The sequence below is a fragment of the Labrus bergylta genome, chromosome 22 (genome assembly GCF_963930695.1).
Source record: "Labrus bergylta chromosome 22, fLabBer1.1, whole genome shotgun sequence".
NCBI classification, from domain to species: domain Eukaryota; kingdom Metazoa; phylum Chordata; class Actinopteri; order Labriformes; family Labridae; genus Labrus; species Labrus bergylta.
In genome coordinates this window covers 16454313-16472737 of record NC_089216.1, presented here as the reverse complement: position 1 = coordinate 16472737, position 18425 = coordinate 16454313, and the positions used below count along the sequence as shown (strand labels likewise).

The 18425-nt window shown below is 41.8% G+C and overlaps 1 protein-coding gene across 10 annotated transcripts in view; it reads right to left on the bottom strand.

Moving 5' to 3' along the window:
- ablim2 (actin binding LIM protein family, member 2) overlaps window positions 1-18425 on the bottom strand; it is an 81870-nt gene that overhangs the window by 52806 nt on the left and 10639 nt on the right. For 5 of the 10 annotated variants that reach the window (XM_065950424.1, XM_065950415.1, XM_065950419.1 and 2 more), the window contains exon 1: window positions 9505-9738. The exons of 1 other annotated variant lie outside the window; for it this stretch is intronic. In XM_065950424.1, coding sequence (XP_065806496.1) covers window positions 9505-9520 — 16 coding nt within the window. In that variant the 5' untranslated portion in view covers window positions 9521-9738. Of the gene's footprint in view, window positions 1-9504; window positions 9739-18425 lie in introns of those variants that run through there. 4 more of the 10 variants (XM_065950421.1, XM_065950423.1, XM_065950420.1 and 1 more) reach the window with 1 other exon arrangement.

Genomic DNA, 18425 nt, shown 5'->3' with positions numbered 1-18425 from the left:
CGGTCCAATAAGTGAGCACATATCTTTCCCCAGTTTGTCTTGCCCCATCTAAGAGATTAGAGACTGCGTTAGCCTCGACTTGCAGATATTAATTTAACAGATATAAATGGTTACACCTGCTGCTGACCCTTTTGTCTATTCTACGTCTTAAGAGTTAAACATTGCAATTTATAATACTACTTCTGCCTATATGCACATGAGGGAAGCTGTACTCATTTCTGTCCAGCAGCCTCATCCCTCCCTTAAATGGAGCACTGCTGTATTCATTCAGTAAACCAATGGTGTTATTTTATGCACTATGCTAAGTGCTAATAGTGCAGATTAACAGTCATGCATTTGGGACACTTTAACATTACAGCATGTGCACGTAGAGTTCAAAGGTTCAGACCTCACGCACCAACATTTCTGTGGTCATCAAGAAATCTGCTGAAGGAAGCAAATCATAGAAGAAGAAGGCTATTTGAAAGTCTGAGTAGAGGAAGTATGGAGTGGAAATAATTCAGTTGGACATGGGTGACAAGGAAATTCTGAGTTTCCTTTTTACAATTGAGGACAGAGAGGGACTGTGTACTCCGGAGCAGCTTGTAGAGTCCCCCCCCCTTCCCTTCTATCTCCCCCCCTCTCCTGCTGGTGCCCTGTCCTCTCCACCCCAGTTGTCCATATCATCAATCAGCCATCCTGGAGTCTGTTCTCTGGCTGACGGCCACGACTGAGGCCGTTGTCCCAAAGGTTGCAGGCGGGCAGGCAGCTATCTGAGCAATGCAACGCTGCATGTCTGTGCTGCGTACAGTCACACCACTGGAAGCCTCTGGGAACGCACACTGACCATGACAGCTCGCCACCTGCACACATGTGATGTACGACTGCCCAAACATAGGCATGCTGCTACACACTGGAGGTATATGACATGATGAGCCAAGACAAACCTTTCTAATAGCTTATTACTCAAGGTCACCTATGATGAATCAAAGGTCATACAAGGCCGCTGTCCAAAGTCACTCCAACTTAATAAAGCTATGATTGAAAATGAGAACCTCCGAAGGCCATGTTCCAGAAAAATTCCTCCAGTACCTCTTAAAAAATGTACCTAATGCTCCAACATGAAAAAGCTTTTAAGGTACATGTAATGACGAGCCCTAGGCCGCCACTCAGGACACAAACAGTTCTGTATCAAATGCCTTTTCAAGAAGCCTAGCTCCTGCACCTCCTAAAAATAGAGTGTTCCCTAAACTCGCCGAGATCCCATGGTGCTCTGCAACATTCCTGCTGTGAACCATCTGCAGAGGCGGCCGGGGATCAAAATGCTCACATTACTACAGCAGGAGTGTTTGGTGCTGGACAGGCCGCTGACCTCCTGGAGTTTTGCCTTCTTGTGAATAAACACATAAACACAACCCACAAATGTTTATTACATGATGTTATTTCTGTGAAAAACGCAAGTAAATACAAGCCATATAACGTAGGACAGTTGCATTGGATTACCCAGAGAACACAGCTCTGTGTTCAACAAATTCACGTGTGCAAAGAGAGTTAAACATCTCACGTCATAGATATGCAAAATCTACTGAACACAAACATGACTCACGCTTTGTCCACCTGATGATGATCATGCCGTTTGTAAAAAAAAATCATCTTTGAAGCCATCTATCAGATTATAAACTTTGGTCTCAGTCTAGAACAGGAGTTTCCAAACTTTTCAATTTGTGACCCCTAAAATAAGGGTACCAGAGACTTGGGACCCCCACTGTCCCAGATGGTGATTAATAACGTAGTGAAGAGGCCTATGAATAGGCCTATCCAAACTGTGGTAACCATTGGATGGTTTCTCACGACGCCCCTCCAGGGGTCCCGACCCCCACTTTGGGGGAACCACTGGGGTAGAACACAAACTCAAGATGACAAGATGAAGTTCTGGGTACACTGTCATATTGTCTCTCCAGCATAATAGCTTTTTTACATATTAATTTTGTAGCTTACTTTCCACTGATTTGCATTCTAGCCACCACATTAAGCTGGACCTTTGTGGGTCTTGAAGTGGGCCTTTGGTGGGCTTATGGTGAGTCAGTGTGTAGCCCAAATGGGAAATCCCTAACAGTATACATTGGCTAGAAATTGGTATACCATTTAGACTATAACATGGAAAATGGATGGGTCCAAAAGTGGGCCACGTTCTACCCATATAGGCCCTGCATTGAGCCCATTAGTGGCTCTTCATTTACTCATCCGGGAAAACCAAAGAGGGGCCTTTATGAAAACTAAGGACTAAATTATTTGGGCTCCAATTTGGTCTCATTTGGGCCCCACATGTGTGTGATGGCTGCCTGTTGATTAGGAGAATACAACATTAAAAGGAATTTAAATACTGAAGACTTCCATTTGAATTTGGAGAATGGCTGTTCCATAGATCTTCTACTTTCTCATTGTATTTTCCTTAAAACAGTCATGTTAATTAAGTTATATCCTTTCTCTTTAGGTGGTGTCTGTAATTTTCTTCTCAGAGGCTTGATCAATTTTTGTTTCCATATTATTAAATGTATAGCCAACATAGAAACTGGAATAGATGTACACCTCCTTAGACAAAGTGGCAGATTCTAGATGAGGGGAAAAAAAAGAGAATTTGCAACCTCTTAAAGACCTATTAAGTATTTTATTGGCTGTATTCACATCCTCTTAAGGTGTTGCAACCTGGATTATATCGTTACCATAATGTGAAGAGTTTCTAAGAGCCTGCTCACACCTGGCTTTACCTTTGTAAAACCATTACTTCACTGCTGAAGAGTTTCCTGTCCGCCAGTCCAACAGAAAACTCCCTCCATTATCTCACCGTCTCTGGGTGCCAAGAAAAAGACACGAACAGAGCCTGCAGGCCAAGTCCACTAAATACAAGTACTGCGTTACACACGGGGAAAAGAAGCAGAGAATTTGCAAATAGCTGGGATGAATGACCTAACTTATTCTACTATGCACAGACTGGACAATGTGAGTTACAAGATTTCCTTCTCTCTTCAAAGCTGTGAAGTCCACCTGTGCAGTCATGCTTGCAAACTGACCCCAACAGCATTTAGTCTTTGACCCTGAGGTCAAGTACTACAGAAAGCTGACCTTTGACTCCTCCTGAAAATGACACCAGTGGGCCCTTGTTGGGAAAGGTCCTTTTAAAGACGAGGGTGTGTCGTATATAAACAGAAGCGCCAGAACTCCAACAAAATCACCAGAACTAAATTCAATCAAGTGGCTCGTCAATAGTTGCAAATGGTGTGCTTCTGAATGAATATGGTCTGTGTGTGAAAACATATGATTCCAGCCATTCCTGTGATAGATTCCTCAGTGAATATTTCCTCCACGTGGATGACAAACACTACCCACAGATATAATCCCACGGGTTACTGCAGCTGGCTCTACTGCAGCTTATCTAGTTGCCTCAAGTTAAAACAGTATGAGATCCAATGTGTATAAATATCATGTGATTCCCCATTGGTGTAAGGTAGTAAATCCATCAGATCAGCATCTATGCAATGTCAAAATACCATTGAACCCAAAGTGTGTGCTTACAGGTTGTGTATTTCCAGTCTTGGATCTCAAGTGGCATAAAGTGACATTTAGGCACTTCTGTGCTCCCAACTTTGTGACAATTTTAGAGTAGGCCCTTTACTGATATAACATTACAATACCCTCAGACTCAAAGACAGGGCCATAAAGACATGGTTTTTCCAGTTTGCTGTGGAAGAACTTTGCTGGTCTATGGGACTAACCATAAAGCAGACTGCCGTATAAATGGAGGCAGAACCTGACCAAGCTACATTTACTTAAAGTGTACCTTATGATAGTTTTTGCACCTTGGTGGTAAGCATGATGGTAACAATCTCACAGGTTCTTCAACTTCTAGTGCAAGAATAACATTACCAAGTGCAATAAGAGGGAAGGTAATTATTTGAAGAATCATCTAGTAACTTATCCAGCAACAACTTGACAAGCTTGATAAAACACCAACATTTTTAATCTTCTCATTTTCATTTCTTCTTTAGTGGTTCAGCAAGTTTTATTAAAAATGTCTTGTCCACTATTCAGCCAAACAATGACATCCAGGAAGTCCTTATGTTAAAAACAGAGGAAGAGATCAGCTTAGCTTAGCTTAGGGAAGGTAAAGGGGTGTTATTGTTGAGAAAGCGATGCACAAAAGATGCCATGCTGTTATGTGAGACATCAGCCATTTGATTTGGGATTGCTGGCATGCTGTTTGAAATCACACACTGGAGCAGCAATATGACAGCGACCTTTATTCAAAAACAAAAGGCATTCTTTACGGCTTCAGAGCAGGATATGTGTGGGATCATTAGAGAGAAGGCAGAAACAAGTAAAGCAGGCAAAGAAATAACTCAAAGATGGAGACTATGAGATGCAGACCAGACAGAAATGAAAAGAGAAAGTTGCTCTGAGGCTCTCATACCCAGAAAATGCTGTCTCATAGTGAAGGCAGACACAGTGATGCAGCAGAAAACCACTGTACAGCTGAGCATGTGTGTGTCTGCACATGTTAAGAAGCTGATCTAATAACTGTTCATGAGCTGTACAGCTGATTGGGAGGGAATAAAAGAGTTGAAGCAGAAGGACAGAGAGGGAGAGACCGGAGCTGTTCATTTAAACCCAGAGAGAACCAGCATGACTCATGAATACAGCCTCTCTGCAGAAAACATTGTGTCAGCTGTTTGAGCAGAGCTGCTGCAGAAACCATTGAATACACCTAAAGGAGAGAGGCCACTAACAGCAACACACTGGCCATTTTTAACCATCGACAGGACCTTACTCCACCCTGAAGTGCACAAAGACACATTATACATTATACAGCCGCTGAGTGAGAACACAGCGACCCCAGTTACTCAGACTGCTGGATGATTCACCCGCTAATGGAGAAATAGTAGAGAGTTAATGCAATATAAATGCATTAAATGCCATACGAGTACTGTTTTTTATGTACGTAAGTGATGCTAAAGGAGGCCCGTATAGTAATGACCAATCACCATCTTTGCAGTTTTCATGAGCTATGAGGAGCTTTTTGGCATTTTAAGTTCAAGTTTTGGTTTTACATCACATGACTTCTCTATTTTGAATCAACCAACCCCAACAAATACTCATGATAAAGCTGGGATACCAACCAAGCATCGAACAGCTGGTAGACAATGTTTTGATGTTTTGAAAGTTGTTGATGCAGAAAGTTGAGCATAAAGACTAGGGCTGGGAATCTTAAGGTGTCTCACGATTCGATTTCAATTCTTGTGGTCACGATTTGATTGAGAATCTATTCTCGCTTTAAAACAATTCTGGATTCATGATTCGGTCTATTTTTGAATTAATACATACTTAAGGATTTACTCCAGTCATCTGTGAGACTGGCTGAATTTCTTGCTGCTCTAGTTGCCATTCTACTGAGTTAAAGAGCTAGCTTTAGCAATTAGCAGGGAGTGACTGATTACCCAATTTTTGAAAGTTATGAATCCATTTAAAAACTCAGAAGATAAGAACCTTGATTTTTACTTTCCCCACCTCTAATAAAGACGCGGGAGATATTTTTCTCAGCGGTTGGTAGAGACCAAAAAGGGGAGTGAATATTGGACATAAATTCATCCAATGAACACAAACATGACTCAAGCAAAAGTAAAAGTTTCTGTTTGTCCACCTGATGATAAAAAGCAACTTTTTGACATCAACATAAGCCACAATTGTGAATGACTTAATAAAAATCAATCAATGAAACAAACATTTTTCATGTCCATTCATTCCCTCTGCTGACATTTTAAAGGTTATCTCTTTATTATTATCCCTGTATGAAGTCTTTCATGTGACATTCAGTTCAATAAGAAACTATAAAATGCTTCACTAATCCAAAGAACCAAAAGCTGAAGAGTGAAAGAAAACACCTTTGATCCAGGTTTTATATCCAGTGCTTCTAAAGGATAAGGTTAGCAATATGTCATGTTTTTCTTATTGTAAACGAATCCCATTTAAAGACCAAAACCAACCATGACAGTATCCATGCAGCGTGTATTCTGTGTTTTCAAAGCCTGATGTATAAATAGCTCCATTGTTGTGCACAAACCCATCAGTCAGCTTCCAGACCATCACATTTATTAAACTGCAGCTCAAAATAATCTCCCATTAATGCTCTATTTCCTACAATTTCAGTAACATTTATTAACAGTGGTGGTTTTAGAGTCTGTTGGGGCCTGAGGCAAAAATGAACAGGTGGCCCGTCCAACCAGCGTTCATCATCATCATGTTACTACAAATCAGACACCAACAACAACAACAAAAAATTAGAATATTGCGAAATGTTAATGTTAATTTATGTCCAAAGTTCATATACCTTAAATATCACTGAAATGAGAACGGTGATTGCATATACAAGCGGTCGAAAGGAGTTTCCTCCGGAGAGTGTAGGGTGAGGAGCTCAAACATTCGGGGGTAGCTCGAAGTAGAGCCGCTACTCCTTTACATCAAAAGGAGCCAGTTGAGGTGGTTTGGGCGTCTGATTAGGATGTCTACTACACGCTCCCTTTGGAAGTTTTCCAGGGCAGCCCAACTGGGAGGAGACCCCAAGGTAGACCCAGAGTTCGCTGGAGTTCGTCCAGCCTGGGAACTGCTCAGAATCCCCCGAGAGGAGCTGGAAAACGTTGCTGGGAAGAGGGAAGTCTGGGTCAAATAATAAACTTATGAAGCCCCTGATGGCTACGGCAAGAAGTGTTTGCAAATCAATACCCACAGTTTATACTATTTTTGCAAACCTTGGGCATGGTTTCATAAACCGTGCAATCTATGACCTCGCATAGACAGGGGGTACTGATTTGCAAGCAGCTTTCTATTTCCTCCTTATGGATCCTTTGGGGGCTCCGTAATGACTAAAAAATTGTGACTTAAAGATCTAAGTCTTGTTTAGGAGCCAGAGAACTTTGGGTGGAGCGCAGTAAGCACGTTGGAGAGTCAGAGACTGAAAAAGAAAGACTTATATATAGTGTTGGTTTTTGGTCTTAATGTGGGACAAGATTTTGACAAAATATCAATAGTTGAGGGTCACCTAGAGATACTTTTGCGGTATCTAGCATATAGAAATGATACATTTTAAACTATTCTTAATTATAGTATGTGTGCAGGTAATTGAAAACCTCTGACAGAAACAATAAAATACCATAAAAATGTAATTGGGAACGGAGTATGGTCGTAGACGGACACACAGATGGTTTGTTTACTGGCAGGTCCAGAATGGTGACGGGCGTCGCTGTGACTGCTGACAACACGCCAGCCATTACATCACACACTCAGGATACACCGTCCTTGGCTCGCACCGAGACACTGAGACACGGCATGAAGTGGTGAGTGTGTGTGTGTGCATGACTGCATGCATGTGTGTATATCGCCTCAATGTTGAGAATAAATACCTGTGAGTGTGTATGCTAAGTAACATACATTTGATATACTTTTTCTGCTGGTTCCCAAACTTATCACAAGACTGAATATTGAAGTAACATGCAACAAACAAACTCTGATGCTTGAAACATGTCGCTGTGCTAGAGCTCAATGTACAGAATGTATGTGTTAGCACATGGCCTGTGTGTGTGTGTCTTCCCCACCAGACTTCACAAGCTTCGTCACATTGTGGTAGCAGCGTACACGCCTCTCTACTGCTCTATACAAGACACCGTTATGGCCCCACATTTAGAAACAGCACACACTCACACTGCCATCAACTTCACACTGGATCTGCTTTAACGAGGCTGTACAGGACCAGACTCTGGAGAGGAGAGGAAATACTTGTGGTGTTTTTATGAGGACGAACACTGAGGCTACTTTTTACAAGCAGCAGCGCACAGCTAAATAGTGGAAACTTACTGGATACAACTAATTGAGCCTGGCTTCTAGCTAGCAGCTACACGAGCTGTCTTTCTCCCAAAGTCAACAATCAAACTCATCAGTAGAGAGGCCAAATTATCTGCGGAGGACTACGTCTCTAATGGACGTGGTGATATAAATAAATAGAAACATTGAATAAAGCAGTTTCAAGTTAAATATCTATGTTTTTCCAATGGGATTTGGTGAGGATTTGGGGTCTGCGAGCTGAGCTATCAATCCCTCTCCTGTGCTGATAATACTTGGGTGTTGTTCATTATGGAAAAACGTTTGAATGCAGGAGAGTTTTTTTTTTTTTTGCCTTTCTAGTGATTATTGCAGCCTAAAATACCTGATTGTGGAACAGCATTTTAAAATAAACTGCTGTGAGAGTTGCAGCTTTTCAGAGGCCTTATTTTTTCACTGGCGAGGGGTTGGTTAAATTTGCCGTGCAATTTAGATTCTGGTCCTGAATGCTCTGGATTTGTTTGGACCAAAGAAGGTTGTCTGTTTTAAGGCACCCCCACACGGCCGTTTTGGACGCCCCTCGGTTTGCCAGATATGAGAGCAGTTATCAGGTCAACAGGTGTTGCAGTGATGGAAGCGGGCAAGAGAAGTGGTTCAGATAGAAGTGATTGTACCCGACCTAAAAAGCCTCTGCATGTTTCTAATAAGCTCCACGAGCAGAAACGTGCTCAAACTAGGATCAATATTGGAGATGCTTTTGAAAAATGGAGAGAGGTTAGAACACAGAAAGGTTTACAGACCGATGCAGAGCTGGATAAACACTGAAGCTTCAGTGTTCACATGGTGACCTGTGTGAGCATGGACTCTAGAGAGGAGGGGGCGGGGGGAGACAGCTCTCTACAATGTTTAGAATTTAGACTGCAGTACCCATTTTAAACACTAGTTGTCAGAGTTACATACTGCTCCTTTAAGGTCTGTGCAGAGTATAAAGGGGACGTTTGGGGAATCCCTAAATCCCTACAAAATAAGTAAACACACATTAAAAGACGCTAAATCCCTAAAAAGGGTCACCACAGCCCTATTATGCAACACCAAACACGCACTGTAAATCACTGTAGTAATATCAACGGGCATTTCTTCTCAGCAACTGCTCCTCACAGCCCCTCTGTAAGCCGCCCAAATGGCTGAGCTCCCAATGTGAGACAGGCAGGCAGGGGACCAACACAACACTGCTGTTGCCAGGGATGGAGCAGAGCAGGCAGGCAGGCAGGCAGGCAGGCAGCACATCAACCTGCCAGCGTTCAGCCTTCAACCACACACGCTTGTTATTGTCATTCATCGTATTCAAAGAGAACGTGCTACACGCTTCTGTTCTGACCACGGTTACATAATAGGAGGCCTGCAGGTGAAGTATACCTACAAAGACGTGCTGAAAACACAAACACACTCACTCTGTCAAAGAACTTTTGAATGATTCCTGTGAGTCTGAGTTCTTCATTATCTTATATTGTAGTTAAAGAGTGATAACTATCTACTTAAGATATATTTAAAAAGTTAATGTTTAAAACAAGCTAATCATTAAGCTACAATCTGTCTGCACACTGCCAGGTGAGCACACAACATTAAAGCTTAGTAAAGGTATTTAAAGGTGAGGTTTACCTTTCTCCTCGGGCATTGTCACTCAGCTGATTTCCCAAATGTGATATTTATTTTATCCTTTAGTGTTAGTGATGAAAACAAAAATCCCAGGTGTCTCTTCAGAATCCTCTGACGGCGTTGCGACACATCCTCTGCACGCTCTGGAGTAATAATAGTTAGGAGCACAGAGTGAGCGCTCTGTCCGTCACTATCTCTGGAATGATCTCTCTCTCGCTCTCTCTCTCTCTCTCTCTTGCTCTCCCTACCTCTCTCTCTCTCTCTGAGTTATTGCAGCTATCTGTTATAAATAGAAGCATGTGCAGCTCAGAGAGAATGACACCTCCTCCTGGTGATCACTGGGCGTGCCCCAGTTCACACCACGCTCAGCTTTGACAGCTCGGTGATAAACAAACGGGGGTTCATTCAGTATGGCTAAAAGCTGTCACTCAACTGTACCTTTTATAAGCACTAGGGGGTGTTGAAGTGTGGTCAGCCTAAAAGTGTTTCACCAAACTCCACCAACCAAATTCCAAAATGAAGTGTGAGAGGTCTGGCAACTGGAGGTTATCCAAAAGTTTGGTTATCCACATGAAGAAAAAGAAGGCTGTAAGAATAGCGCAAACTAGTGTTGTAGTCAATACCACAAACCAAGACTAAGACATACCCCTAGACCAGAGTGCTCCAAGACCGAGACAAGACCAAGACCTTTAGGGGTTGAGACCGATTGGAGACCAAGACCAAAAATATCACTGAAAAACCATCATCATGTGTAGGTTGGGGCCGTAACCAGGGGAAACAAATCAAATTATGAATGAATTGAAGTTATTTTTTCTTTCATTCTAATCACAGTAATGACATGAAAATAGCCGATCAGTGGCGGTCTTTACCAGTCTTGATTTAAGATCCGGAGTCCGTCTAGCCTGTGACCGAGACAAGATCGAGAAAAAATGCTTTCGATTCCGAGACTGAGACCTTCAAAAATATATTGTTCTTCTTGGATGTTACACTTGTATCTGAAGTGCATTTGTGTCTAGTTCTACAGCAGCTTGTCCAGATATCTATTTATGTCCAAGGTGAGTTCATATCGAACTGTTTCACGTGTTCGTCGGTATTTGGAGACTGGCTTTAACTCTCATCATCGATCTGAGCGGATAACTAATCAATGTCCAGGGAGCAGCCTCACTTAGCTGCAGGGATTTATCACCATCTGTAATCAGCCGGCTCTATACTCACAGAGGTGAGGACAGAGTGGACACACTGTGCTGGACAGGGTCGGACGATAACGTCGACATATCATGAAAGGAACCAAGAAGTCTACATCACAAATCATTCACTTTTTTATCTTTATGAAAACCTGAAGACCTCCCACACAGTTTGTGTCCATTTCACTCAAAATAAAATCTTGCTTTACCAGCCTTCTTTTGGTTTGCAACACGGAGCCTGGGTCTGTATCTGAACTGTGACTGTCAGTAATCCCATTACTGTCGTACTTATCTTACGCCATTACCTAACTTATTACACCTCCGTTTACGTTTTTTTATTGTAATGTTGGAGCAAGAATTTCCTTTGTGATAAATAAAGTTTGATCTTATCTTATTCTTACTTATCTTCTGCCTCTATCTTTTGTGTCAACATATTTTCTGATAAGTGATGATGTCATTACGTAACCAAATGCATGGTGTAAAACGAGGTGACAAGTCGCGGACGTTACAGGAAAACCTGATCTTGCTGCCTGAGATTGTTGTAATTCCTGTTTAAGTCTAAAAAGGCTAACTGGATGTCCAATTTGTTTGTCAAATTGTCTGTGATTTGAGTTTGTGATGTTCTGCAGACTGTCCTGTAACTGTAAATTTGTTTGATGTTTCTTGTTAGTTCCTGAGGACTACGGATGATATGTAGCTTTTGTGCTAATTCTGACATATTTACATGGATATTATTTGCTGATATGTTGATCAAAGTGCACTGTCCCAATTCAATAAAAAAAATTGAAATAAAGATAAATCTCAGGGATTTGACTACTCAAGTACTTTGACCACTACTTGAAAAACCTAGTAATGACGTCACAATAAGCGATAAGCTTTGAACAATATATACACAATTAACCTCCAATTCAAGCCCTGTATTTCTGTATCAGATGAAACCTTCAAAACACATTTGCCCACTGCTTAAAAAACTGACAATATCACAAAAGTTAGCGTTAAAAAACTCCTCCGCATTAAATGATCAAATTAGTGTAGGCAATTTTATGCAATGGCATGTGTGGTGTCAAATGGATGATTATGAGCCTATACGTCAGGTCAAAGTTAGAGTTTATCAAGTAATAGAAACATAGAATGAATGGACAGATGTGAGACCAGTTATGGTCCTGAATGCTCTGGATTTGTTTGGACCAGAGAAGGTAGGCAGTTTTAAGGCCCCCCCCCACGGCCGGGGGGAGACAGCTATCTAAAATGTTTTGAATTTGGACTGCAGTACCCACTTTAAACATTAGGTGTCACAGTTACACATTGCTCCTTTAAAAGTATTTTCAAGTTATCTATTTCTGTCGGTAGTCCCTGAAATACAAACCGAGTTGCATAAGAAAATTGGCCAAAACATATCAGCTTTTTGAGGTTTTCGGATTGGCCTGAAAACAAAGGATGTCACTTGAACCCTGCTGGATAGGGGACAGGCACAGCATGAGCTGCAGTGAGAGGTGAATGTTATCTTCTCTGCCAGGCCAGACCAGAAGGAGCCCAGAGCGGGGGTTATTAAAAAACGACCAAAAATAACAGGACAGGATGTTTCAGAGGAGTGTATGGAGGCTGAGCGGATTGTCAGCGAGCACAAACACATTCAGAAGGGACTGAGCGGCGAGCATGGCCTCATTTCATCTCTGACACCGTCCCCCCCTTCTTTCTTACCAACCCTTAGTTTCCTTTTCTCCCCCTGTTGTCCAAAGCTGTGACTGATCATCGCTGGAACACAAACCAAAGGAAGTGCTCAGTAAATGGTAGGAAGCTTCAGGGGGAACAGAGTGCATGGTGGAAGATGCTGCCATGTGACTCAGCAGCAGGCACCACTCGAGTGTGTTTGTGTGTGTTAGGAAAAGAATAAAACACGATCTGCATTGCAAATCATCCAACACCAGAGCTGCCAAGAAGCATCCACAACAGAGCCAAACGTGAGGCCAAAGAAGGACACCAAAAAAAGAGTCCACTGAAGACTGACCAGCTGCTTTCATGACATTTAGGAAGATCAAAATGCCAAATATGATCTGACTTGACTTTTTGGAACATTTGAATAAATGCCCTTTGTCTCTTCTGAAAACAATGACTCAGCTGCTTTTCCCCGCCAACTGCCATCATTGACAATCTTGGCAACAACATGGCAAAGAAAACTTTCTACAATGATCCCGAGAGGAGAATGTCTTGCATGGCACTGAAATGAGAGTTTAAAAAGCCACATTGTCTGCCAGAGAACAAACAAAAAACACTGCAAAGAAGACGGCTTACAGCTCAGCTTGTGGCGTCTTTTCCGGCTTTGGCAAAGCAAGTCACAAAGAGCCAGGGAGACGGATATCTGCATGAGCTTAAATGAGCAATGTAACATCTTCAAGGTTGCAGAATGAATGTGATTCCCTCACTATTCTTCTTTACCTTCCTCCTTCCTCCGTTGCAAAGTAGAGGCTTGTGCTGATTTGTGCACACCACAGGATTTTGTTGTCAGCTCAATCCGTCATCCTGCACACACTTTGTTCACTTCCTAGAGAGGGACGAGGAGGGAGGGAAAGAGAGAGAGCATGCATTTCCTCCAATCAGGTGCTTCTGTGATTTATTATCTTGATGCAGCATCTTGACCTTTCTCCCATATTTCTATTTAGTCCAGAAATCGAGACCAACAACCAGTCGGTTTTCAACACTTTCCAGTAGCATCATCCCGTCTTGATTTGAATCAAAGTCAAACTTTGTATTTTAGTTTCAGATTCAATTTGAACGATCACTTTTTCAGAAAGTATTCATTTTTGAGCGGTGCACATACTGTGAGATATAAAAGAATGTCTGAATCATGTGAGGTGTTTTAAAATAGAAGTGAATCAGACTTCTGTTCTGATTAGGAGTAGGTTATGTTGTCTATTAAAGCCCACGTTCTCTGTGACTCAGAAATGGTCTCTGTGCTAAAATATGCTGTTTCCTCTGTATTTCCTAAAAGCAGCAGCCCTCTGGACTGCAATACAGGTGGAATTGTTTTATAAAGTTGGTCTTTTTCTGCAAGCTGAGCCATGGGGGAGGGGGGGGAGACTTTCTTTGTCTATCCTTAATTTAAGCAATAACAACCATTCTTTGACCAAACGGCTCACAATTATTTACAACTGTTTATAGCCATTTCAGTACCTGCACAACAGTCAGCAGCCAGAAAACAAAAGAGGCTCATTTGACCCCAACAAACAACTTGTTCACAAGCTGTTTCCAGTCAGCTTCAAATGCTGATGTGATTGGATGCAGGCTGAGAAGGCAAATGATTGCGAGGAGGCTAAGGCTAACGATCCAACACGCATGTCTTGGTATGTTTAAATAATACCTGCATAGCCCCCGTTCACTTTGCCTTTCCTTTCAGTCATTTCTGAGGGCGGGCCTGAACTGAGCGATCACATCTTCATTCATCTGTCTGTGTATTTTGACCGACTTAATTGAAGTCAGCATTTCCATGTGTTGCTGTTTCAAACTTTAACACTAGCTAAACACAAATCTATACAAGTACTGTTTTAACTGTTTGTACTATGTCTGCAACAAAGACATTGTCTCAAGAAGTAAAGGTTTACCTTCTTAGGATTTTATCAATACCTCTCAGCACTCTCAAACTTTTCCTCTAGTCATTGCCAATCAGGTCATGTCGGCACAAACATTCTGAACTTAATCAATTACCCCCTCAGACTATTAGGAAACCATTGGGACATTATTCAGCAGGTTAATGCATGAGCAGCCTGCAGCACTAAAGTGAAGCAGACTATCATAAAGAGCTTCACTTCAAAGGCTCAGATGACTGTATCACCACTGGGAATACTGGTGGGCTGGATAATGGATAACAAAGGGTCCCAAAAGCCCACAGAGGGATCAGAGAGGCAGAGATGAGGGTCTCTATATGTGTGTGTGTGTGTGTGTGTGTGTGTGTGTGTGTGTGTGTGTGTGTGTGTGTGTGTGTGTGTGTGTGTGTGTCTTTGTGTCTGTGTTACTCTGCAGCGCACCATCGACCCCAATCCCAAGTCCAAGTGCTGGTCATAAAGCAGGACGTAAAGGCAGGACGTTAGACCGTAGGTGGGATGGTGTGTGAGTGTGTAAAAACTGTGCTCCAGTGAATGGAAAGTAACCTATCTTTCAAATTCCAAAAGGAGTGTATGAAGTGATCAAAATGAAACTTAACCTAAAAAGAGCTTCATCTCCCATTTCTGTTACTGTACACTATAAATGGGAAGAAAATTAAGTCGTATGCAGACGATGTGATGAAAAGCAACAATAATTCAATTTGTCACAAAGACTTGGCATCTGTCAAGTGAAGCAAATAATAGCTGAAGTTATAAAAAAGCCAGACAATTACAAAAGAATGTAAACAATGTGTAGACAAAGTCATTTTCCAAACATGTATTAAAAATGCTTGAATGATTTTTGAAGGTCAAATTAATAAAAGAGTGGTAAGATTTGTTTTTTAGGTGCACAACCGACCGGCAGTCAGCATGGCTGCTAACGTTTGAAATGCTAATCTTAACGCCTGTCCAATGATTGTTGACAAAGCAGACGCACTGAGCAAAGTGTGGCATAATTACGCTCACATTGCCAACAGTCAGGGTAACCGAACGGACGTAATAATGTTAATAAGTTGATAATTAAGCACTTGAGCACTTTGACTCTTGGTGTATTAGAGATGTTCTTCTGTTTTGGTATTTCAATTGATTAAACCCGGGACCAAGACTATTTAAAACCGGGACAGATTAGAGTTGTTATAGATATTTGTGGTGACTCAGGACACGGAGCTTGAAAACAGGACGTCCTTATCAAACCGGAGCGGATGGTCACCCTACATCAAATCCATCATTCCTGATTTAACATCAGCTGATAAACTTTCATGTCTCAAGATTTAAAAATGCAACTCCTATGAAAAACAGACATTTAATCATGTGAGTGATTTGGGTCACAGGGGTCTTGACTTTTTGTACTTTGAAATGACTTTTCTGTCGTTACACTGCATGACGTTTTCTTTTGCTTTTGTCAGCACTAACCTCAAAATTTCTAACTGAGTTTCATTGTTTTCGGTTGTTTTTAAATTTAATATTTTTTATGGGCTGCCTTCCAAAGAATGCATAAAATGTGTCTATGATCAATGTTTTAGTCTAAACTCCCTCATGTTCTCTGAATGAAGCTAACAGGGGCAGAAATGACAAATGGAAGTCCTGAAATTACAGTCAGGACATAAATTTACCTTCTCATGGGATGCAGGGTGGCTCACTTGTCTGTGTGTGAGCAGATCGATGTGTGTGTCCGGGTGAGACAGAGAGAGAGAGAGAGAGTGGGTGCAACCGTCTATCAGTGTTATTTAGTTCTGTTGCTCGTTCTGAGATAATGTAAACAGAGCAAAACATTACAAGATGCAGCGGTGTAAAGCTGGTGTTTGGTGGTGTCTGAGTGTGTGTTTGTGTGTTGTTGTGCGTGTAAACATGAGGGAACACCCTCCAGATTATACGTCTGACATAGCACGAGACATGAGAGGAGTCCCACACACACACACACTGTCCCAGCATCTCATCTCAAGAGGAGGAGGATAAATGAGGTTGTAACCAAGGGCGACCAGTGAGAGGGAGGTGTAGATGGACGAGTGCCAGAAATGAAGGATGAAACCAACTCGTTACAGAAACTGTTGTTTGACCTGGAATGACTCTTTGTTCCTCTTTCTCATTTTCTCAATCTTCTCCCTGATAATTGATAACCTTCGTTTTCTTTTCTTCTTCTTCTTCTTCTTCTTCTTCTGCTGCTTCTCATTTATCTAAATTAAAAAGACCTCATTGCAATGACAGTGAATTTCATCAAAGTGATCTACAAGCTTCTATTATCTCAGAACGCTTTTCTTTCTGTTTGAACTATAACTGCAGGTGGTTACAGAGAGACGCCTGATACAATGAATCCTCAGTCACGAGTTAATTGCCTTTATTTTTTACACCTGATCATAAAAAATGAACAATGTGTGTACTTTAGGGTTGCTCAGTAACTCCCAGTTTCATTGTTACTGCAGTATGAAATAGTATCCATCCAGGGTGATAAAAATCAAATTAAAGTCGATTGAAATAACTGTGTGCATCTTGACTCTCCTTTACTTTGTTCTTTCATATTTTCATTCAAAGTCCAGCCTTTGTCTTGTGCGTGCATGCTCACGAGTAGATTACACATGCATAAAAACACGGGGAACAACCTCTAGTCCAACAACATAATGAAGCATGAAATATACGGAGCACATTAAAATGAGGGGGGGGGGGATCAATACAAGAGAACGCTACAACCTCGACTCTCTAAAAACCTATTTCTGTTTCTCCTCCTAAATGTAAACTCTAGATCTGATCCCAGAATAGCATCTTCATCCTCATCTGGTCCTCATGAGTATAGACAAACTCACACAGAGAAGCCGGAGCTCCACTATAGAGCTCATGTTCAGGATTAGCGATCAGCAGGGAGGCTCAACATGAAGCAAAATCTGCATCTTCACAACACTTTCCTCTGGTCTTAAGCAGAGATTTAAGAGCACACAAAAAAACCCACCATGCACTGGCATGACCTACATTTATGTTCTTACTTTAAACCTCCTAAAACACACGGCACTCGCGCGTGTTAATCCGGTTAATTGGTTCATTTACGCTGGGGATGTGCGAAAGCTGCAAAAGACGAAGAAAGGGAAATTAATGAAAAGGAGAGGAGGTGTGAGGTAAGACGGGAGACAAGAAGAAGAGAGGACCTATGCTGCAATATTTCTATCCAGACATACCCCGAGATAATGGTCTCTTTTGAAAGCTAGTTTCAGAATGTGTTCAAATTATTCCAAAAATCATTAAAACGATCGTACTGCTATTGAAATAAGACAGGCCTTAGTCACAGATCAAAGTCTGTTTGGGGTTAGAGGTGCTCTTCCTGCCTTTGTGAGGCCAGTTATTGATTGAAGAAGCATATATCCATGGCTATAAGAATCTCATTGGCGGGGCGCGCTGGTGGCGCAATGGTTAGGGCGCACGTCCCATGTGTTGAGACTCTCGTCTTGAGCGGTGGGCCAAGGTTCACTTCCACCCGTGGCCCCCCTCCGCATGTCATTCCCCGCTCTCTCTCCCTGGTTTCCAACTCTATCCACTGTCCTCTCTCTGAATTAAAGGCATGAAAAGCCCAAAAAATAAATCTTAAAAAAAGAAAAAAAGAATCTCATTGGCTACAAGGAAGCTCAGTCATCAGCACAGTCGTGTGCAATGAAGTGGATTTTGGTTCATCAAAACAGGGGCAGGCACCTTCATTCAACTCAAGCTCTCATTGGCTGTTATAGGCTGGGAGCAGAGAATGGAAGGTGGTAATTACCAAATGAGGTGTTAATCGAAAGGTCAGAATGCAGCCGACATCTAGATTTCTCACAATAAAAAAAAACAACATTATTATTACAGAAGTTACAGTTGGAAATCAGGGACAGTGGACGCGCAAAAAAAGGACATTTGACTATAAGTTGTCTTTAGGCAAAATCTGACCAATCAGATTCGACTCTGTAAATCCAAAGTTAGGGACACCCCGAGAAATAGAAAATTAAAGAGGGGAGAGAAAGAAGGAAAGAGTTTCTTTTCTTTTCTTTTAAGATGCTGAAGAAACAAAACAAGAGGAGGAGCAAAGTCAGAGGAAAAACTGTGTTAAAGATTCTCTTTTATGCAGGCAGAGCCGCACACTACAGTC